The following is a 24,674-nucleotide window of genomic DNA, read 5'->3' as shown; positions in this document are numbered from 1 at the left end:
ATGCCGGGGTTGCCAAAGGTTGAGTGGAGAGGTTCTCTAGATTTTGTTTCTAGCAACGTAATTTCTTATTTGAAGGCCCAACGTATGGTTGGAAATGGGTGTTTGTCATACTTGGCTTTTGTGAGAGATGTTGAAGCAGATACTCCTACTATTGATTCAGTACCGGTAGTGAGAGACTTTCTTGATGTATTTTCTACAGACCTGCCGGGTATGCCGCCCGATAGGGATATTGATTTCGGTATTGACTTGGTGCAGGGCACTCAACTCATTTCTATTCCTCCATTTCGTATGACACCAGCTGAGTTAAAAGAATTGAAAGAGCAACTTCAGGAACTCTTTGAAAAGGGGTTTATTAGGCCTAGTGTGTCACCTTGGGGTGCACCGGTTCTGTTTGTGAAAACGAAAGATGGTACTATGCGGATGTGCATTGATTATAGGCAGTTGAACAAAGTGACAATCAAGAATAAATATTCTTTGCCGCGTATTGATGACTTATTTGACCAGCTTCAGGGAGCGAGAATGTTCTCCAAAATCGATTTGAGGTCTGGGTATCACCAGTTGAAGATTCGGGATTCGGATATTCTGAAGACGGCATTCAGAATTTGTTATGGCCACTATGAATATCTTGTGATGTCTTTTGGGCTTACCAATGCCCCAGCAGCATTCATGCACTTGATGAATAGTGTATTCCAATCATATCTTGACTCATTTGTCGTAATATTTATTGATGATATCCTGGTGTACTCACGTAACCAGGAGGAGCATGCACGATATTTGAGTATTGTACTACAGAGGCTGAGAGAGAAGAAACTTTATGCCAAATTCTCTAAGTGCGAGTTCTTGGCTTAGTTCGGTGGCATTCTTGGGACATATAGTGTCCAGTGAAGGAATTAAGGTGGATCCAAAGAAAATAGAGGCAGTTTAGAATTGGCCCAGGCCCTCTCCAGTTACTGAGATTCGTAGTTTTCTCGGCTTGGCCAGTTATTATCGTCGCTTCGTGGAAGAATTCTCATCTATTGTATCGCCTATGACTAAATTAACCCAGAAAGGTGCTCCGTTCAGGTGGTCGGATGAGTGTGAAGAGAGCTTTCAGAAGCTCAAGATAGCTTTGACTACGGCCCCAGTATTGGTGTTGCCTACATGTTCAGGGTCATATACTGTATATTATGACACGCCGCGTACTGGTCTCGACGTAGTACTTATGTAAGACGGTAGGGTGATTGCCTATGCGTCCAGACAGTTAAAGGTACATGAGAAGAATTATCCAGTCCACGATCTTGAGTTAGCAGCTATTGTTCATGCCTTAAAATTCTGGCGGCATTATTTGTACGGTGTCCAGTATGAGGTATATACAGATCATCGGAGTCTACAATATTTGTTTAAATAGAAGGATCATAATTTGCAGTAGAGAAGATGGTTAGAGTTGCTTAAGGATTATGACATTACCATTCTCTACCACCCCAAAAAGGCAAACATGGTGGCTGATGCCTTAAGTCGTAAGGCGGAGAGTTTGGGCAGCTTAGCATACTTACCGGTAGCAGAGAGGCCTTTAGCCTTGGATGTTCAGGCCTTGGCTAATCAGTTTGTTAGATTGGATGTTTTCGAGCCGAATCGAGTTTTGGCCTATGTAGTTTCTCAGTCTTCTTTATATGATCGCATCAGAGAGCGCCAGTATGATGATCCACATCTGCTTGTCCTTAAGGACACAGTTCAGCACGGTGATGCCAAGGAAATCACTATTGGAGATGATGGTGTATTACGAATGCAGGGAAGGCTATGTGTGCCTAATGTAGATGGTTTGCGTGAGCTGATTCTCCAAGAAGCTCACACTTCGCGGTACTCTATTCATCCAGGCGCCGCAAAGATATATCAGGATTTGAGGCAGCACTATTGGTGGAGGCGAATGAAGAAAGATATAGTTGGGTTTGCAGCTCGGTGTTTAAATTGTCAACAGGTAAAGTACGAGCATGAGATACCAGGAGGATTACTTCAGAGACTTGAAATTCCGGAGTGGAAATGGAAGCGTATTACCATGGACTTCGTAGTTGGGCTCCCATGGACCTTGAGAAAGTTTGATGCTGTTTGGGTGATTGTAGATCGGCTAACCAAATCTGCGCATTTTATTCCAGTTGGTACTAATTATTCTTCGGAGCAGTTGGCTGGGATTTGTATTCGCGAGATTGTTCGCCTACACGGCATGCCGTTGTCCATTATTTCAGATCGGGGTACGCAATTTACATAACTGTTTTGGAGAGCAGTGCAACGAGAATTGGGCACACAAGTTCAGTTGAGTACAGCATTTCACCCTCAGACAGACGGGCAGTCTGAGTGGCCTATTCAAATATTGGAAGATATGCTACGCGCTTGTGTCATTGATTTTGGGGGTTCTTGGGATCAATTTCTGCCACTTGCAGAGTTTGCTTACAATAACAGCTACCAGTCGAGTATACAGATGGCTCCGTATGAGGCATTATATGGGAGACGGTGTCGATCTCTGGTTGGTTGGTTTGAGCCTGGTGAGTCTAGGCTTGGGTACTAACTTGGTTCAGGATGCTTTGGAGAAAGTTAAAGTGATTCAGGAATGGCTTCGCACGATGCAGTCTAGACAGAAGAGTTATTTCAACAGGAAGGTCCGTGATGTTGCTTACATGGTTGGAGAGAAGGTTTTGCTCAAAGTTTCACCAATGAAGGGTGTGATGAGGTTCGGGAAGAAGGGCAAGTTGAGCCCTCGGTATATTGGGCCTTTTGAGATACTTAAGAAAATTGGAGAAGTGGCTTATGAACCTGCCTTCCCACTAGTCTATCAGGTGTTCATCCAGTGTTCCATGTATCCATGCTCCGAAAGTATGTCCGGGATCCGTCTCATATTTTGGATTTCAGTACAGTGCAGCTGGACGGTAATTTGACTTATGATGTGGAGTCGGTGGCCATTTTAGTCCGGCAGGTTCGAAAGTTGAGATCAAAGAACATAGCTTCGGTGAAGGTGCAGTGGAGAGGCCAGCCAGTCGGAGAAGCTACTTGGGAGATTGAGCAGGAGATGCAGAGCAAATACCCACACTTATTTGAAACTCTAGGTATTATTCTAAACCCGTTCGAGGACGAACGTTTTTTTAAGAGGGGGAGAATGTAACGACCCGGCCGGTCGTTTTGAGTATTATAATCCCGTTTCCCCATTTACTGCTCAAATTGTGAATTACAGTTATTATTTGGCTTGCCGGGGTAATTGGTTTGGGTTCGGTGAGGTTTTGAAATAATTTGGAGTACTTAGTTCCAAGGTTTAGAATTTAAGTTGAAAAGGTTGACCGGATGTTAACTTAGGTGTAACGACCCCGGAAAAATTTTGCTAAGGAAATTAAGGTTCGGTGGTGCCGAGGTAGATCCATTGCTCGGACTTTTTGGGTAGAACAATGCACCGATGTGTAAAGGAAAATTTTGTCAGAAAAAGGTCATTTACGCGACTACTATGCGGTCGCAGAATCACTCTGCGAACCGCATAATGGTCGCAAAGTGGATCAGATGAGAGGCGAGATTTGAGGAAACTCTGCGGTGCACTATGCAACTGCAGACCTGTTTTGCGGTGCATTATGCAACCACAGAATTAGTATGCGGACCGCAAAATGACCGCAGACCGGGTCAGTAATGCCCAGCTTTGGAGGCTAAATTATGCGGCCAGTATGCAGACCACATACCTGTTATGCAATCGCATAACTGCATAAGAGCTTCCATTCTTTCTAATTTTTGACCCGACCCAACTTCGATTTATAGCCCTTGAAGCTCATTTTTGAGCCAAATTCTGATATTTTAGAGAGAGGTGAGAGCATTTTAGAGAGATAAAGTGAAGACTTGGTCATTTATCCATCAATTCTTGTTTAAGGTTTGAAGATTTCACAAGGATCTTGCTAGGGCTTTAAAGATGTAAGAATTTCTTTCCTCAATCCTTCAATTTCAGAGTTGGAATAAAAATGGGTGATTTATAATATGATTCTTGGGTGTAAGAGTATTATGTATACATACCAATAAGGTTGTGGAAGGATTTTTAAGTTCAAATGGGTAAGGATTGGGTTGAAAATGGTAGAAATCTTCATAGATTTTAATTGAAGATTTGAGGGCCGAGTTGATGTCGGATTTTGGTGAAATTTATATGGTTGGACTCATGGTTGGATGAGCGTTCATATTCTATAACTTTTGTCGGGTTTCGAGATGTGGGTCCTACAGGCGATATTTGAGTTAATTTTGGATTTTATTGGAAAAATTATTATTTCTTTATGGAATTAATTACAATAATTTGTATTGACTGATTCGAATTAATTGTGGCTAGATACGAGGCTTTCGGAGACTAATTCTCGTGGCAAGGGCATAGCAGAATAAATAATTACACGGGTTGAGGTAAGTAACACTCATAAATTTGGTCCTGAGGGTATGAAACCCCGAATTTTTGTGTCATGTGATTATTTTGGAGGTGACGCACATGCTAGGTGACGGGCGTGATACTGTAAAGTTAAATAACCTGTTGTTAGCTATAAGCTCTCTTTGTGTTGAAACAATTTGACTGTAAATCATGCTTAGGCTATGTGATAGTACTGTTGGGACCCACAGAGGTCGCGTACTTGTTGAATTAATTGCTAATTATTGTCTTGTACTCAGTCATGATTTTTCTTGCGTATTATACCTCAGTCTTTCTGGATATTTGTTGATATACTATGTTATCTTTGTTTGGGCTGATCTTTGTGAGAGCCCGAGAGACTTGAGAGGTTGGGGACTGAGTAAGGCCGAGGGCCTGTCTGTGAGGTAAGGATATTATGGCACGTGAGTTGTCCGTGCAGGATATTATAGGACGTGAGTTATCCGTGCAGATTATGGCACTTGGACTATAGGAGCCCGTCCGGAGTCTGTACACAGCCCCAGTGAGCGCGGGTACCCATTGAGTTTGAGTGTTGAGAGCCGAGTGGTTGAGCTGTTGTGATGAGCTGAGTGACTGTTGCCTGAGAGGGTGTACTTGCTTTGCATTTGTTGTTGCACTTGGTTGCTATCTGTCATTGTGTGAAACCTCTGAAATAATTTACGTCTGGATTACTTGAAATTGAACTGTATAAAATTGATTTTACTTAAATTGCCAGATTTGAAAGCATGTCTATTCTTTGCTGGAACTACTAAAAGTGAACTATGACTGTGTAGCTCGTCATTATCTCCAGTTCCTTAGTTATTATTGTTATTTGCTGAGTTGGTTGTACTCATACTATACCCTGCACTTCGTGTACAGATCCAGGTGTTCCAGAACATAGCGGGTGCTGATCATTTCGCGCAGTTGATTTTCAGGAGATTTTGAGGTAGCTGTCGTATTTCACAGACCTTGTCTCTCCTTCTCTATCTCCTTGTTTACTGTATTTGGTCTCAGACTATTATAGACCGTATTTTTCAGACTTGTACTCATGTTAGATGCTCATGTACTCAGTGACACCAGGTTTTGGGAGAGTTGTATCGGAAATTGCTAAATCTTTGGTATTGTATTAAACATTACGTTTTTAAATTTAAAGGAAATCGTGGGTTATTGATGTTGTCGGCTTGCCTAGTACTGAGATAGGAGCCATCACGACATGTTGGGAATTTGGGTCGTGACAAGTATGTTGTACACGAAACTTTTAATAATATGTTTGTGATCTGAGCAGTGTTGATCGATCAGTTGAAATTACCAGCATCCAAGTGTTTGTTATTGTTGGCAGTTTCATTGGCGAGCATGGTGGTGGCAAAACATTTGTGGCAGTTGCTCTGCCAGCCAGAATTCCAAAAATGTTCCAATTTATTAATTAGTTTCACAAGCTGAAATAAATTATTAAAATATCGTGTAATTATTATTATTATTAAGCACGATTTCTGTCGAGGACGTACGGCCCGATCCAGAGTGTCGTGTACACTGCCGAGGGACGTGCGGCACGATCCATATATGCATCTATCCTGCCGAGGCGTTCGGCCCGCTCCACAAGAAAGGAGGACATTTTCTTATGTGCCTCCGGAAGGAGAGTATATTTATTATAAGATAAATTCGGGAGGAGAACAATTTCTTTTAACAATTAATTGATTTAAACAGAAAATCAAGCCTATGAGATTTTCATTCTTTAATATCTTTATCTAACAATTCACAATATATTCATATATATCAATTAATATTAATTAATCAAAGAATACTATTTACACAAGTAATGCATGCTTTGAGTCCTAAACTACCCGGACTTTAGCATTAATAATAGCTACGCACGGACTCTCGTCACCTCGTGCGTACGTAGCCCCCACAATTAGCAATAATTATTTAATTTTAATCACCTATGAGGTAATTTCCCCCTCACAAGATTAGACAAGAGACTTACCTCGTCTTGCTCCAATTTAATCCACTATAAGGCCTTTTCCAGGATTATCCAATTCTGTTTGGCTCGAATCTAGCCAGAATAATTCGATACAATCATTAAAAATTATAGAAATCAATTCTATAAGAAAATATTACATTTTAATAAAAATCCCAAAATTAATTAAAAATTCGTCCGTGGGGCCCACATCTCGGAATCCGGCAAAAGTTACGAAATCTGACAACCTATTCAATTACGAGTCCAACCATACCAATTTCACTCAAATTCGATTCCGAATCGATACCGAAATCTCAAAAATTCATTTCTATGAGATTTCTAAAAATTTCCCAAATTTAAATCTCAAAACACTAATTTATGGTGAAAACAATGATATACTTGTATATGTAGACCAAATCTGACTTAGAATCACTTACCCCAATGTTTTTCCCTTGAAAATCTGTCAAAAGTCGCCTCTGCTCAAGCTCAAGTTCGTAAAAAATGGCAAATGGGACGAATGTCCTCTATTTTTATAACTTACAGCTCTATCCAATTCGATCAAGGAGCTCGATCAGGGGAGCTCGATGTCGGGAGCTCGATCTCAGGGAGCTCGATCTCAGGGAGCTCGATCTTGGGAGCTCGATCAAGGAGCTTTATCTTGGGAGCTCGATTTTTGGGAGCTCGATCATGGGAGCTGGTCATGGCCTCGATCAGGCCTCGTGCCTCGGACATGGTCATGGCCTCGATCAAGTTCGTTCTTGGGTCTTGATCCTGGCCCTCGAGCCTTGCCTTCGATCATGGCCCTTGAGCCTTGACTTCGATCGTGGCTTCGATACTGAGCCTCGTCCCGGGCTTCGACTCAGGCCTCAATCGTGGGCTCGATATCTGGGTTCGATCTGGGGCTCGATCACAGCCCAAAATATACAGCAGAAGGGAAAATTGCAGCAACTTTTTAAGTCCAACTTTTGATCCGTTAACCATCCGAAACTCACCCGAGGCCCTCGGGACCTCAACTAAATATACCAACAAGTACTAAAACATCATACGAACTTAGTCGAACCTCTAAATCACATCAAACAACGCTAAAACTATGAATCATACCTCAATTCAAACTTAATGAAACTACGAGTTTTCAACTTCTACATTCGGTGTCGGAACCTATCAAATCAACTCCGATAGACCTCAAATTTTACACACAAGTCATAAATTAAATAATGGAACTGGATTCCGACTTCGGTATGAAAAAGTCAACTCATCGGTCAAACTTCCAAACTTAAATTCTTGTTTTTAGACATTTCAAGCCTAATTTAACTACGAACTTCCAAATAAAATTCCGAACACGTTCCTAAGTCCAAAATCACCATACAGAGCGTTGGAATCATCAAAATTCTATTCCGGGGTCGTTTTCTCAAAATGTTGACCGATGTCAAACTTAGCATTTTAAGGCTAACTTAAGTAACCAAGTGTTCCGGTTTCAGCCCAAACACTTCCAAATCCCGAACCAACCATCCCCGCAAGTCATAAATCATTACAAGCACCTACGGAAAGTTTTATTTTAGGGAACGGGGTTCTAAAAGTTAAAATGACCGATTGGGTCATTACATTCTCCACCTCTTAAACAAACGTTCGTCCTCGAACGAGTTTAGAATCGTACCTGGAGTGCTGAATAAGTGTGGATATCTGCTCCGCATGTCTTCCTCGGCCTCCCAAGTTGCTTCCTCGACTGGTTGACCCCTCCACTGGACTTTTACTGCAGAAATCCTCTTGGACCTCAACTGACGAACCTGTTTATCAACAATGGCAATTGGCTCCTCTTCATAACCCAAGCTATTATCTAGCTGAACTGTGCTGAAGTCTAACACATGTGATAGGTCGACATGATACTTCCGAAGCATAGATACGTGAAAAGTCAGATGAACTCTCGATAGGCTGGGAGGCAATTCAAGCTCATAAGCAACCTCCCCAACTTGTTTCAACACCTCAAATGGGCCTATAAACCTTGGGTCAACTTGCCCTTCTTCCCGAATCTCATAATTCCCTTCATCGGCGAAACCTTCAAGAGAACTTTTTCACCTACCATAAATGATATATCATGCGCTTTCTGATCCGCGTAACTCTTTTTTCTGGATTGTGCTGTACGAAGTTGCTCCTGAATCAACTTTACCTCTTCCAAGGCATCCCTTACCAAATCAGTACCATATAACTTAGCCTCACCTGGCTCAAACCATCCGATAGGTGAACGACATTGCCGACCATATAAAGCCTCAAATGGAGCCATCTCGATGCTGGATTGGTAACTGTTATTATAAGCGAACTCGGCCAAAGGCAGGAAACGATCCCACTGACCTCCAAAGTCAATCACATATGCCCTAAGCATATCCTCCAAAATCTGAATTGTCCTCTCTGACTGTCCATCGGTCTGCGGATGAAAGGCTGTGCTGAGCTCTACACGGGTCCCCAACTCACTTTGTACTGCTCTCCAGAAATGTGAAGTAAACTGAGGGCCTCTATCTGATATGATGGAGATTGGCACACCGTGTAACCGAACTATCTCCTTAATATAAATCTGGGCCAACCTCTCTAAAGTATACGTAGTCACAACAGGAATAAAATATACCAACTTAGTCAATCTGTCAACAATCACCCAAACTGCATCAAACTTCCTCAAGGTTCGCGGCAACCCAACTACAAAGTCCATAGTAATTCGTTCCCATTTCCACTCTGGTATAGTCATGTGTTGAAGTAGGCCACCTGGCCTCTGGTGCTCATATTTCACTTGCTGGAAATTTAGACATCTATATACATACTCAACTATGTCCTTTTTCATTCGTCGCCACCAATAATGTTGCCTCAAGTCACGATACATCTTAGTAGCACCCAGATGAATAGAATACCAAGAACTGTGTGCCTCTTCCAGGATCTTTTTCCTCAGTCCATCCACATTAGGAACACATAGATGATCCTGGAGTCACAGAACACCATCCGCTCTAATAGTAACTTCCTTGGAACCACCTCGTAGTACCATTTCAGAAAGAACCATCAAGTGTGGGTCATCATACTAGCGAGCCTTGATCTGCTCAAATAGTGAAGATTGGACCACCACTCATACAAGAACTCGGCTGGGCTCTGAAATATCTAGCCTCACAAGTTTTTTAGCCAAGGACTGAATATCCGAGGCTAATGGACTTTCCTCTACTGAAATGAAAGCCAAACTACCCATGCTCTCTGCCTTCATGCTCAAGGCATCTACAACCACATTTGCTTTGCCCGGATGATACCAGATAGTAATATCATAATCTTTTAGTAACTCCAGCCATCTGCGCTGCCTCAAATTTAGATCCCTCTGCTTGAGCAAATGTTATAAACTGTGATGATCAGTGTAAACTTCACAAGACACCCCATAAAGATAATGCCTCCAAATCTTTAGAGTGTGAACAATCGCAGCTAACTCCAAATCATGTACTGGATAATTATTCTCGTGGGGCTTCAGCTAACGTGAAGCATATGTAATAACTCGCCTTTCCTGCATCAATACACAACCCAAGCCAACGCGTGACGCGTCGCAATACACTGTATATATTCCCGAACCATATGGTAACACGAACACGGGTGCTGTAGTCAGTGCTGTATTGAGCTTCTGAAAGCTTAACTCACAATTATCGGACCATCGGAACTGAACACCCTTCTGGGTTAATTTGGTCAAAGGTGCTGCAATAGATGAAAAACCTTTCACGAACCGACTATAATAACCTGCTAAACCCAGAAAACTCCTGATCTCTGTCGCCGAAGTGGGACGATGCCAATTCTGAACTGCCTTAATCTTTTTGGGATCAACTTTAATACCTTCGCCTGATATAATATGTCCCAAAAAATGCTACAGACTCAAGCCAAAACTCACATTTAGAGAACTTAGCATATAGCTTTTGTTCCCGCAATGTCTGAAGCACTACTCTCATATGCTGCTCATGTTCCTCCTTACTGCGCGAATAGATTAATATGTCATCAATGAAGACAATGACAAACGAATCAATATATGGCATGAATACCCTGTTCATCAGATCCATAAACGCTGCCGGGGCATTAGTTAAACTGAAGGACATCACCAGAAACTCATAATGACCATATCTAGTCCGAAAAGCAGTCTTCGGAACATCTGAATCCCGAATCTTCAACTGATGGTACCCCGACCTCAAGTCGATCTTAGAGAATACCCTAGCACCCTGCAACTGGTCAAATAGATCAGCAATACGCGGCAACGGGTACTTGTTCTTAATAGTGACTTTGTTCAATTGGCGATAATCAATACGCATCTGCATTGTTCCATCCTTCTTTTTCACAAATAATACTGGTGCACCCCAAGGCGATACACTCGGTCTGACAAACCCTTTGGCTAGTAACTCTTCAAGCTGCTCTTTCAATTCTTTCGGAGCCATGCGATACGGTGGGATAGATATAGGCTGGGTATCTGAAGCCAAGTCAATACAGAAATCAATATTATGATCAAGTGGCATACCTGGAAGATCTGACGGAAATACATCGGGGAACTCCCGAACTACAGGCACTGAATCAATAGCCAGAGTCTCTACATTAGTATCCCGAACATAGGCTAGATAAGCCAAACAACCCTTCTCAACCATGTGTTGAGCCTTTATAAAAGAAATAACTCGATTAAATGAACTAACAGGCGAACCCTTCCACTCCAGCTTAGGAAATGCTGGAATAGCCAAGGTAACAGTCTTGGCATGACAATCTAGAATAGCATGATATGGAGATAACCAGTCCATGCCCAGAATAATTTCAAAATCGGTCATCTCAAGCAATAGGAGATCTGCTCTAGTTTCATAACCACAGAATGTAATAATACAGGACTGGTAGATCCGGTTCACAACAACAGAATCGCCCACAGGAGTGGACACATAAACAGGAGTACTCAAGGACTCACGAAAACACCCAGGAATAGAGCAAATAGAGATGACACATATGAATACGCAGATCCTGGATCAAATAATATTGAGGCATCTCTACCACAAACAGAAATAATACCTGTAATCACGACATCTGATGCCTCTGCATCTGGTCTAGCCGGAAAAGCATAGAACCGAGCTGGAGCGCCAACTGTCTGGCATCCGCCTGACTGACTTCCACCTCTAGGACGGCCCCTACCCACCAGTCTTTCACCTCTGGGTGGTCGAACTACTGGTGGAGCAACTGGTCCGGTAAGCATAGGCTGCTGACCCTGCTGTACTGGTATACCCCGAAGCCTGGGAAAAAACCTCCGCATGTGACTGGATACCCGCAGTCGTAACAACTTTTCAGTGCGATGGGCTGCTGACTAAGTGTCTGGCCCTAGGAACGTGAATACCCACTGAGAGGACTCTGAATAGCTGGTGGGCGGTAAGAACTCTCTGGGATAGCACTGATATAAGGTCGCACTGGAGCACCTCGAAGAGGTGGTGGTGCTGGATATGGGGGTCTGCTGGATTGCTCCCTCACGAACTGACCTCTGCTCCCGGACGGAGCACCTCTGAACTCTCCAGAGTACCTGAACCACTTATCTCTCATAATCTGATCTCGGCTCCGCTGACGTACACCCCCAATCATTCAGGCTATCTCCACAACTCGCTCATAAGAAGTACCCATCTCAACCTCTCGATCCATAGTGGCCTGAATACCAGTATGTAAACCGGCTACAAACCTCCGCACTCTCTCTATTTTAGTAGGGAGTATCATTAGTGCATGGCGAGATAATTCAGAAAACCTCGCCTCATAATCAGTCACTGACAAACTGAAAACACAACTCTTCCCTCTGGGAGGGTGGAATATACCTGTTCAAGAAGATATGGGTGAACCTGTCCCAAGTCATGGGAGGAGAATCTGCTGGTCTGCCAAGAGCATAAGACTACCACCATCTACGGGCTCTACCCTCTAGCTGAAAAATAGCTAAATCAACCCCATGGGATTCCAATATCCTCATGTTGTACAGTCTATCCTTGCAACGATCAATGAAATCATGTGGATCCTCATGTCGCTCACCCCCAAAGACAGGAGGATGTAGTCTAGTCCATCTATCCAATAGTTTCTGAGGATCGGCGACTACAGCTGGCCTGAGCTCAGGTGTAGCTGCTGCCACTGGATGGGCTCCACCCACGGGTACTGCACCCTGGGTCTGATATATAGCAGCTGCCTGTCTATGAGCCTGCGCGGTAGGGGTCTGTGCTTCCCCGCCCGCTAGAGATGTGGCTGGGTCTGCCGGAAATAAACCGGCCTGAGTCATATTGTCCATGAATCGCAGCATATGACCCGTGACATCCTGAAATCCCGGTGCAGATGTGAAGTCCACCAGAGCTGGCTCTGCCACAGGCACCTCACCCTGCTCCTCAATAATGGGATTCTCTGCTGGATCCACTGGCGGCATAGCTAGAATAGTCCTGGGACGTCCTTGCCCTCTACCACGGGCTGGAGCCCTCCCTCGGCCTCTAGCAACTGGGGGAGTAGCTCTTCCCTGGTCTGGAACTTCATTCAAGCGCGTTCTCACCATCTGTGCAAAAATAAGAGAAGGAATTTTAGTGCTACATTAAGTGCACGATGGAATGTGAAGAAAGGTAATTTCCTAACACCCTATATCCTCTCGAAGATAAGTACAGACGTCTCCGTACCGATCCGCAAGACTCTATTAGGTCTGCTCATAACTTGTGAGACCTACGTGAACCTAGTGCTCTGATACCATGTTATAACGACCCAATTTCACATGTAGGTCGTGATGGCGCCCAACACTACAGCTAGGCAAGCCAACTAATAAATGAAGCATACATTGATAAAATTTAAAATCAAGAAAATATAAACCCAAACTCTACCAATGTGTGTGCCAAGACCTAGTGTCACAAGTGAATGAGCATCTAGTAGATTATACAAAACTCCAAATACTGTTTGAAATAAAATAGACAGAATGTAAATATAAGAAGAGACATTGGTAGCTGCGGAACGGCTCAGAAAGGCAGCTCACCACTATGCCTCGGGATGACGTGGGTATGTGATGATAGGTCCTCCACTAGTGCCTGTCTCAGATCCTGCACAAAAAGTGCAGTAAGTGTAGTATGAGTACGTAAACAACGTGTACTCAGTAAGTATCAAGCCTAATCTAGAAGTGGTAGACGAGATGGCCGACTTTGACACTCACTATGGGTCAATAATAATAACTGAAATAAAACTAGGATATTTAAATCAGCAAGATTTACAATAATTTATTTAATCAGCGAAAATAATCAAATTCCTTCAAATGTAACAATTCTCAATATATTAATTAAATTCCTTCACTTCGAATAATTTCCAATTTATCAATTAAATATCATTTACAGTAATAACAATTAATTCCTTAACAAGCAAGAATAATAATTCATTAAATTTCAAAGATTTTCTAATTTATTAATTAGCTTCACAAGCTGAAATAAAATATTAAAATATCGTGTAATTATTATTATTATTATTAAGCACGATTTCTGCCGAGGACATACGACCCGATCAAGAATGTCGTGTACACTGCCGAGGGAGGTGTGGCGTGATCTATAGATACATCTATCCTGCCGAGGCGTTCGGCCCGCTCCACAAGAAAGGAAAATATTTTCTTATGTGCCTCCGAAAGGAGAGTATATTTATTATAAGATAAATTCGGGAGGAGAACAATTTCTTTTAACAATTAATTGATTTAAACAGAAAATCAAGCCTATGAGATTTCCATTTTTTAATATCTTTATCTAATAATTTAAAATACATTCATATATATCAATTAATATTAATTAATCAAAGAATACTATTTACACAAGTAATGCATGCTTTGAGTCCTAAACTACCCGGACATTAGCATTAATAGTAGCTACGCACGGACTCTCGTCACCTCGTGCGTACGTAGCCCTCACAATTAGCAATAATTATTTAATTTTAATCACCTATGAGGTAATTTCCCCCTCACAAGATTAGACAAGAGACTTACCTCGTCTTGCTCCAATTTAATCCACTATAAGGCCTTTTTTACTATTATCCAATTCTGTCTAGCTCGAATCTAGCCAGAATAATTCGATACAATCATTAAAAATTATAGGAATCAATTCTATAAGAAAATACTATATTTTTAATAAAAATCCCGAAATTAATTAAAAATTCGTCCGTGGGGCCCACGTCTCGGAATCCGGCAAAAGTTATGAAATCCGATAACCTGTTCAATTACGAGTCCAACCATATCAATTTCACTCAAATCCGACTCCGAATCGATACCGAAATCTCAAAAATTCGTTTCTATGAGATTTCTAAAAATTTCCCAAATTTAAATCTCAAAACACTAATTTATGGTGAATACAATGATATACTTGTATATGTAGACTAAATCCAAGTTAGAATCACTTACCCCAATATTTTTCCCTTGAAATCTGTCAAACGTTGCCTCTGCTCAAGCTCAAGTTCGTCAAAAATGGCAAATGGGACGAATGTCCTCTGTTTTTATAACTTACAGCTCTGTCCAGTTCGATCAAGGAGCTTGATTAGGGGAGCTCGATCTCGAGAGCTCGATCTCAGGGAGCTCGATCTTGGGAGCACGATCAAGGAGCTCGATCTTGGGAGCTCGATTTTTGGGAGCTTTATCATGGAAGCTGGTCATGGCCTCGATCAGGCCTCGAGCCTGGGACATGGTCATGGCCTCGATCAAGTTCGATCTTGGGTCTTGATCCTGGCCCTCGAGCCTTGACTTCGATCGTGGCTTCGATACTGAGCCTCATCCCTGGCTTTGACTCAGGCCTCGATCGTGGGCTCGATATCTGGGTTCGATCTGGAGCTCGATCACAACCCAGAATATACAGCAGAAGGGAAAATTGCAGCAGCTTTTTAAGTCCAACTTTTGATCCGTTAACCATCCGAAACTCACCCGAGGCCCTCGGGACCTCAACAAAATATACCAACAAGTCTTAAAACATCATACAAACTTAGTCGAACCTCTAAATCACATCAAACAACGCTAAAACTATGAATCATACCTCAATTCAAGCTTAATGAAACTAAGAGTTTTTAACTTCTACATTCGATGTCGGAACCTATCAAATCAATTCCGATTGACCTCAAATTTTACTCACAAGTCATAAAGTACATAATGGAGCTATGAAAATTTTCGGAACTAGATTCCGACTCCGATATCAAAAAGTCAACTCATCGGTCAAACTTCCAAACTTAAATTCTTGTTTTTAGCCATTTCAAGCCTAATTTAACTACGGACTTCCAAATAAAATTCCGAACACGTTCCTAAGTCCAAAATCATCATATGGAGCTGTTGGAATCATTAAAATTCTATTCCGGGGTAGTTTTCTCAAAATGTTGACCGAAGTCAAACTTAGCATTTTAAGGCCAACTTAAGGAACCAAGTGTTCCGGTTTCACCCCAAACACTTTCAAATCCCGAACCAACCATCCCCGCAAGTCATAAATTATTACAAGGACCTACGAGAAGTTTTATTTTAGGGAACGGGGTTCTAAAAGTTAAAATGATCAGTTGGGTCATTACATGGACAATACATAATCACAAATTTTAATCAAAGATAAAATCGATACTTATCTCTTGAAGTGTGACCGCGATTGAGACCGCGATTGCGAAAAGAGCCTTCAAGTAAAAGAAAAAACCGTCCACGAGATTATCTTTCAGTTCCACAGTCTTCTGCTGTGTGACCTGAATAATACCCGGAATTAGCGAAATTCGTGTGAGCGAATATTTCCTTGGAAAACCATGTAGTAAAACCATAGCCTCCTTATGGAATAAGACCTCTTTATATAGTCACAGGTTTTAGGGTTTAAAACCTTTTCCTAAACCTGTTGGGTCTTCCTTTTCCACCAAGAAAAATGATTCCATTTAATTCATAATTATTTAGACACAACAGGGACCGCAATATTTAATTAACGAGGCTTCATATTATGGACTTAATTCAAAATATCTGAATTAATACTACCATAATAAAATACGAATTATTCCACTAAAAATTTGTAACTGCACTCCTTAGTTCAATTTTAAAATTCTTCCATTAAGCCTTATTTAACTACTTATGTTAATTAAGATTCAGATACTAATCAAATAAATTAAATTATTGACAATTTAATTCATTGATTATTTTTTTTAGACTTCCGTTTAACTTATTTTATGTGACAGATACAAAATTCACCTGCAGGGTTTACACATGAAAACTTATAAACTTTCATAAAAGTGTATCATCAATCTCTAGATCGAGACATGGATTCTTTCAACTAACTATTACTTCGACAATGTATATTATCATTGTCCAATTTACCAGGCATATTGACCCACAAGAGAATATCACTTTTTAATACATCAAAATAATAAATAATATACACAACTAATAATAATTTATATCAAGATTAAGCGTATAAGTACGTTTAGTGGCTAGAGAACTTATTTTATTAAGTTAGTATAAAATACCTATCTCTACTTGGTCCGTTCAATACATACAAAATGTACTAGCACAAGAAGTCGAATTAAATCATTCCCATAATCAAGATAAATTACATTTAATCTTGTGCTACAATCATTCTTGATGGTTTATCCAATTCCATCATTAGATTGTGAACATGATCTTTATATTTATATGAACCGATGATTTAATCTTATGTATATAAGCTAAACTCTATATACTAAATCATCTACTATATAAGCAAATGACACAAAATAATATATGATCTATTTAAAACTTTATTAAAACTGAATAAATAATTATTTCATAATAAATACTATATCCAAACCATATCCAAACCAAATCCATGGTTAATAGTATATATCCCAACAATCTCCCACTTAGACTTTTAACCATGATAACTATTAGAATATATTATATCTAAATGCATGTTTAATAGTATATATGCCCTAACAATCTCCTACTTAGACTCATAACCAAGCATCTATAACTTTCATAGCTATTCTTTTGCATGACTATTGAAAGTCTCTACCAATAAGCTTTTGCTAAAAGAAACTTGCCAAGTTATTTTCAAATGCAATCTTTGTCTAGTAGTGCTTTGTCATAACTAACAAGTTTGGTATTAAGCTCTTCGGCCATCTTGTTATGAAACTCTCCTAAGAGTACATATCAAACTATGATATTCCTTACTATTCTCCCAATACGATGAAGCATTACTAATATTATCTTTATTACCTTGCGGAATTGAAATATTAATGACTTCTTCCTGTAGTGTTCTTTACTCAACATCACTCATACTACTTAGAGGTAGTAGATTTTTCTTTGTCTATTAATGTTTCTCCTACTACTTAAGTGCAATGGAACATCAATTCCGACTTATAGAGTTGTATGTTCTTGAGCCTCTGAATTTTTAGATGATTCCTTTGTTATTTCTTTGCTTAGTTCCTGTAACAATAGCTTACATCTAGGAACATAATGTTGTTAAATAATTCTATTATAAAGAACTAGCATTTGTACTAAAAATTACCTTCTTTTCTTTAAAAAAATAAAATAAACCTCCTTACGTTTCCTTGGATATTCAATAAACACGCATACATTCGTCCTTGATTTTATCTCATATGTTTCCCCTTTCAGTATATATATATTGGACAATTCTATATTGGAACTTGCCACATACTGTACTTACTTAAAGTTAACAGTTCTATGGGGTCCAAGATACTGATTTAGACGAAACTAAAATCAGAATGTAATTGCGGTTTCTAAGGCATATTCCATAACGAAAAATAAGTAAATAAGAATAACTCATCATTAATCTAAGCATCTCCATAAGAATCCTATTTCTTCTCTCTATGAGCGCCTAATATTTTACTATATATAAATTTTTACCACTTTTGTTTTTAGTATTTAAATAGTTTTAAGTTTAATTTTGATGTTTTAACTTTTATATTATTTTATTAGTAAGCTTTATTAGAGAATATGTAATATTTTTAACAAAGTCTATTACGTAGAGGGTGGAAGAATTTATTTGAATCACGAACCAAATCTAATAAAATTACTTTCTACCTTCCCTACTCTATTTCTTTGTCTCATCGCCCACCTATTATACTATTCACGTGTCACATTTCACTGCCCTTTCACTATTTCCTTGTCCCACCACCCACCTACTACACTATTCACGTGTCACTATTCCTTGACCCATCGTTCATTTTCAACCCTCATCCTCTCATTTTTTCTTAATATATGTACACACACAAAGAGTGAAAAAAAACAGAGAGAGATATGAGGGAACACAAGAGAAAAAAAAAAGCAGTTGCTCTCTTCTTCTTCCTCACCATACATTCATCCTCTTCCTCTAAACCTCCATAAAAATCGGCCATTTTCTCCACCACTTAAAACACCCTTAAAAGCCATGAAGAACTCCATAGAAACCGGTGACTAGATCTCCAAAAACACCCTTAAAGTACCTCCAAAAAACAGTTCCTTTCTCCTCCTCAAACCCAACTGATTTTCCATCAGTTTTCAGGTATTAAAATCAGCCAAAAAACTCCTTTAAATATCACCTTAGAGCAGTCCCATTCACACATAAACAACAACTCCAAGGTTGAGTTCGAGTCCGCCGGCGAGTTTAGGTTCGAGCGAGCTTCGGTCTTGGTTCGTGAGTCCCGAACAAATTTTGTTGATATGATTGTTATAGAGACTTTATACCGATTTTAACATTGGAGAATAGATTGGTTGAAGTTCTCTTAAAAAAGTCCGTTCCTATTTCTATATTGCCTTTTTTGCTTTAGTCATTTTCTCTTTTCAATTAAATGTTCCATTGCTCTTGACGTGTTTGGTCAGTCCCATGTGATCATTCTGCTGCCTTGATTTATTTGTTTCATCATCTTTCCTTAAGTTTGATTTAGTTGCTACCTCTCTTTGATTAACTATGGAGATCAAATAAATGATATTGGTTAATTAAAATTTGAATTAGTCATGAATTGTAAGAATAATAGTTCATATGTTAAATGGGCAGTATGGGGGGCCAATTAAGAACATTAAATTTGGGCTTTAGTGTTTATTTAGGCAATGGTAGTAACTGATAGTTTCAACAAAAGAATTTAGGCCACAATTTTGTGCAAATGGATTTTAAGGTAGTAGATCATCTAAATTTGAGTGGGCCTCTTGGATTGGAACTAAATGGGCTGCCAGTTGACCTTTGGATATAACAACTACTTGGGCTCTATTTGAATCTTGCTAGCCTTTTCTTAAATTGCAATGTTAGTTTACAAGTCAAGTATTCAATAATTTGCATATTTCTATAAATGGTTAGTCAACTTTACTCCTCAAAACACTTTGTTCATCAAATAAATTCATATCCATAACTCATGACCCACAATAATCCAAAATTAGAATAAGCAACTTATAAACATTCGTAGTTTACTTTAGCCGCGATTAATAAAATATCATGACTATGAGTACGACTCCCGTGATATGGTCACGATACGTAAATCCCAACTCAAGTGCGCGTTTAACGCGACTTGACCACAACTTCAAGCAAATAATTAAAATCAACATGTTGTAGATCGCGGGTGCATTTCACGTGACGCGATTCACAATATGTACAAAAACAAACGAGTGTGAGACATCACGACTTGTTAAAAAAATCCAATAAATATTAAAATAGTTAAATAAATAATTAAAGGCGGTTAGAAGATAAAATGCATAATAGGTTTAAAATATGTAATAAATCAGATAATTAGGCTAATTATTAATAGTTAAGTGACTGTGCTAAAACCACGGAACTAGAGAATGTCTCACACCTTCTCCCGGGTTAAGAAAATTCCTTACCTGGTCTTCTGTGTTCGCAGAACGTAAAAATAGAGTCATTTTCCTCGATTTGGGATTTAAAATAAATCGGTAACTTGGGACACCATAAATTATCCCAAGTGGCGACTCTGATCAAATAAATAATCTCATTTCGATTAATGTCACTTAAATTGAAAAAACTCCATATCTCCTAGGGAAAACCGGTATGACAGTTCTGGCGACTCTGCTGGGAACTAACTAGAATTCGAGCTTGTACATGTTGACTTTTATTTGACTTTATTAATTTTGAATATACTGTAATTTATGTGGGCCTAATGTTCTACTTGTCTACTTTTTACCGCTTTGATATTGTTGAACTGTACATTACAAATTGTCATCTCATGTACCACCTCTGAGTCTTCTTGAAATTAAAATTGGGCATTTGCTTGACATAGCCCGTTTTCTTTGAGATAGCTGAGGTGCTTGTCACCCGGTGAAGGATTTTAATCACACATATTTTAGGCGGGAAACACCACAAGCTAAGCCGGAAAGCAATGTTACCGGTACACTGACCCTCCTCGACTCTAGTTGTTCGCCCGAGTAAGCCAGTCTAGATACCTTCTTCACTAGGATTTAAACCCTAAAAGAATAAATCTCATGCGGGATATCCCTAGTAGGTTCACTTTATTTGCATCACGTGCATTTGACTTAGCGAAACTCGGCACAAGGGCCGAGTCCGTATAAGACAGGTATCCTTTTTGAGAACATCATGTTCACTTATGTGCTATTTGATGCATTATTTGGAAGGTTTTCTTATATTGTAGACTGGTTTTAGAAAATTAGTTGAGTGGAATTGAAAAATAAGAAAAATCATTCCCCCAGTTTTGTACAAATGATCCGTTTTACTATAAATAAATACAAAATAATTTTGAAAAAAATCAAAAATGGTCAAAATCTATCAAGTCTTGAACCGAACTACGCGGGTCTGATTCTCACCGAATGTGAGATACGTAGGCAAACCTCATCGGTTTCAGCCCCTAATTTTCAAAAAAAAAAAGAAAATCCAAAAATATTTTCCTTTTCTTAATTTCTTCTTAGACTTCTTTCCTTAGAAAATCAAAAAAAAAAAAAAAAATCAAATCGAAAAATATTTTTTTTTCTTTTCCGAAGTCTTTCATTCAAAAAAAAAAAAAGAAAAGCAAAATTCAAATCAAAATCCAAAATATTTTCTTTCTTCTTTAGAAGTCATTCTTTAGAAAATTCAAAGGAAAAAAAATCAAAATTTAAAAAATATTTTATTTTTCTTTAGAAGTCTTTTCTTTCAAATATTCTCAAAGAACAAATAAAAAAAATAAAAAACTAGCTTATGTACTTTGTTCCCGGTATCCTGAACTACACAAAGATCTGATTCATGTTTTCACATGATACGTAGGCAACCCACATTAGGTTCGATGGACCATTTTTAAAAATTTAAAATCCAAAAAAAAACCTAATAATAATTGACTCAGCCCATTCTAACGTGTTCTTTGTTTTGAATGGTAAAGAAAGTTTGAGTTGGTCGGTTTGTGGTAAGCTCACAATACAAGATCCTAGGAAAATTGACAACTAACATCGAAGTTGTTACTGGTGCTCAAGAGGCTCAGGGTCAGAGGGTTCAACAAGAGTCTACCGTGGTTGAGGAAAATAGAGTACTGAAGCAGCAAATGACTGAAATGTGTCAAGCACGGGCCAATAGCCAAGGACCACCTTTTCCTATTCATGGTTTCCGAGAGTTCACATCCATCTCGACTACTACCATTCCAATCTCATTGTCTGATCAATCCTATCCACCTAGGCTCAGTCTTTATCCCAACTGTACGACTACAACTGAAACTTCTGTTGCGCGCTCCCAAAGTGTGCCATTGACAACCAATCAGACAACCACTACTGTTTTGCCTATCTTCACCATCCCACAGCCGACGATAGTGCAGAGAAAAACTCATTAGTCATAATTTGCTACCCAGCAAGAACAGTACCACTCTCCTGAGTACCACTCGTACCTATTTGATCTTCCTGCAAATATTGAAAAGCCTTCCCGAAATATGGCACAGAAAGAAATGACCCAAATAATGAAAAGCTTAGAACAACAGTTGAAAAACATGCAAGGGTTGGCAGGTCAGAAGAGTATTGCCTTCAAGGATCTATGTATGTTCCCTGATGTCCACTTGCCACCTGGTTTCAAGACTCTCATATTTGAAAAGTATGATGGATATGGAGACCCCATAGCCCACCTGAAAAGGTATTGCAATCAACTAAGAGGTGCGGGAGAAAAAGAAGAATTATTTTGGGGAAAGCCTTATGGGAGTAGCCTCCGAATGATTTATGGATCAAGACACATCTCGCTGGTATGTCTAGGATGACGTGGCATATGACTTTGTCAGACAATTCCAATACCACATCGACATTTCCCTAGACCACAATTCCCTTTCAAACCTGAAGAAGAAGCCAACTGAAAATTTCAGGGAATATGCCATTACATGGAGAGAGAAAGCGAGTAGAGTTAAGCCACCCATGGATGACCACGAGTTAATCAATGTCTTCCTTCAGGCACAAGATCCTGACTATTTTCAAAACATGATGTCCGCAATGGGCAGACCTTTATCAGAAGTAATCAAGATTGGTGAAATGGTTGAGAATGGCCTCAAGACAGGAAGAATTATAAGTCAAGCAATTCTTAAAGCCACAACTCAGGCTGTCTAGATTGGATCGGGTAATTTTAGTTACACGAATGCAAAGGATGAAGAGACCATGACGACATCAGGGTCGAGAAGAGGTCCTAGGGGAACATCTAAAAATTATGGGCAGCCTCATCAGACTTCATATGACTCCCCTGAGCACTGTTATCCACCTCAGAATCCACAATACTCTGTTGATCCACCTCAGTATGTCATCCATAATCTAGAGTCATATGCCCAGGCACCAACACACCCTAGAAGGCGAGCAGCAATATCGCAAAATTCCCATCAACCTTCACAAAATTTTCAAGCATCCAATAACCCACCTCTAAGGCAAAAATATAAGCGGGAGCAGAGGACGAAAGATAATTAAAGCATTATGGAATGATTACATGTATTCCTCCAAATTATGTGGATCCACGTTCAAGAAACTTTGATCCTTCTAAAAGGTGTGAATACCATTCCAATGCCCAGGGGCATAGTGTTGAAAGCTGTCGAGATTTGAAAAGAGAAATAGAAAGGATGGTACATGAAAAACTAATTGTGGTCCAGGACATTGACGCCACAAATATCATACATGATCCTTCACATGCATATGATGATACACACTTTTTGGGGATGGTACGTGGTGACATGGAGCATGATAATCCTCTCGGGAACTTGCTGACTGAAGTTAATGATAATGAAATTGGAGAAGGCCCTGGTGATTGTGATGAGCAAATTTGTGGCTAAATGTCAAGCTTAGCAATTGAAAAGTCATTCCCTCCTCACTAGGAAGGAATCTTGGTAGTTTGTTTTGATGTTTTTTTTCTATTATCTGGTTTATTTCAGGGTTGTGATCAAGATTTTATTTTTTTTATTGAGTAAAACCTTTCTATCCCTCTATTTTGTCTATGTGAGTCTTGTCTGTTTGTTCTGTTGCTATTTTCATTATCTGGGTTATTACAGGTTTGTAACTCGGATTTTAGGTTGCTTGTTTTGTTGTCAAATCCTTCCATCCTCTATTCAATGAAATATAGTTTGTCCTTTTGTGTCATTTTATGTTTAGTTTTTTTCGCTGCTAGTTCTAGTGACATAGCATGCATGCATAATTTTTGGCAAGATCTTAGAAAACTGATTTGGTCTTGAACTGAATAACTGAGAAAGATACTCTTGAGGATGAATAAAGAGTGGAAATTCTTTGAAAATAAGCCCGAGTGAAGTTCACGTGGAACTAGAATTGTCATACCTGTGGAGGTTAAGGATCTTTGCCTTCAAATCGTTATGAAGATCGGGTTTGAAGATGTTGAATCAATTGAAGCTTGGCCAAAAGTTTTGTATTAGTGGAGGGAAAGTATCTTTAAAACACGACACATCATGATCAAATGATTTAAAAAATACAAAAAAAAATAAAATTGTGCACTATACAAGACCAAAAGGTGAACATGTTTGTCAATGATGTATTTGCGAAGAGGTAATATGTTTTGCACTCTCGAGGCTAGGAGGCCATTTTTCTGCTACCCAAGCACTTTATACCCTTCGTTACCCCTTTTGAGCCTACGTCATTTTTTTCGACCACCCCTCTCTTGGAATCAAGTCTAGAGTCAAAATTCAAAAAAAAAGAGAGGAATAAAGGTCCATGTCCTAAGAGTACAACTGGGGCAATTCTTAGAAAGTTAAAAAAAAAAGAAAAAAAAAAGATGAAAAAATATAGTTAGGTGAGATATTTGAACTAAGTTTGACCTGATTCCTTAAAAAAAAGGATACGTAGGCAACCTTACGCGGTTCGGTCCCACCAAATAAGAATTCAAAAGAAAAACAAAAACAAATCCAAAAATCCTAGTATCTGAAACTAGGGCAAGACTTTTATTTTACTTTTGAAAGAGTCGATTCCAAGAGTTG

The 24,674-nt window shown here is 39.5% G+C and overlaps 1 protein-coding gene across 1 annotated transcript; it reads left to right on the top strand.

Moving 5' to 3' along the window:
- The first annotated feature begins 22,160 nt into the window (after positions 1-22,160).
- On the top strand, positions 22,161-22,818 carry LOC138901214 (uncharacterized). Its single transcript, XM_070188960.1, has 2 exons — positions 22,161-22,357; positions 22,500-22,818. The coding sequence occupies exons 1-2, from the start codon at positions 22,161-22,163 to the stop codon at positions 22,816-22,818; spliced, it is 516 nt and encodes a 171-aa protein (XP_070045061.1).
- The last annotated feature ends 1,856 nt before the right edge of the window (positions 22,819-24,674 follow it).

The sequence above is a fragment of the Nicotiana tomentosiformis genome, chromosome 11 (assembly GCF_000390325.3).
Source record: "Nicotiana tomentosiformis chromosome 11, ASM39032v3, whole genome shotgun sequence".
Classification (NCBI taxonomy): domain Eukaryota; kingdom Viridiplantae; phylum Streptophyta; class Magnoliopsida; order Solanales; family Solanaceae; genus Nicotiana; species Nicotiana tomentosiformis.
This window is presented reverse-complemented; position numbering and strand designations above follow the sequence as displayed.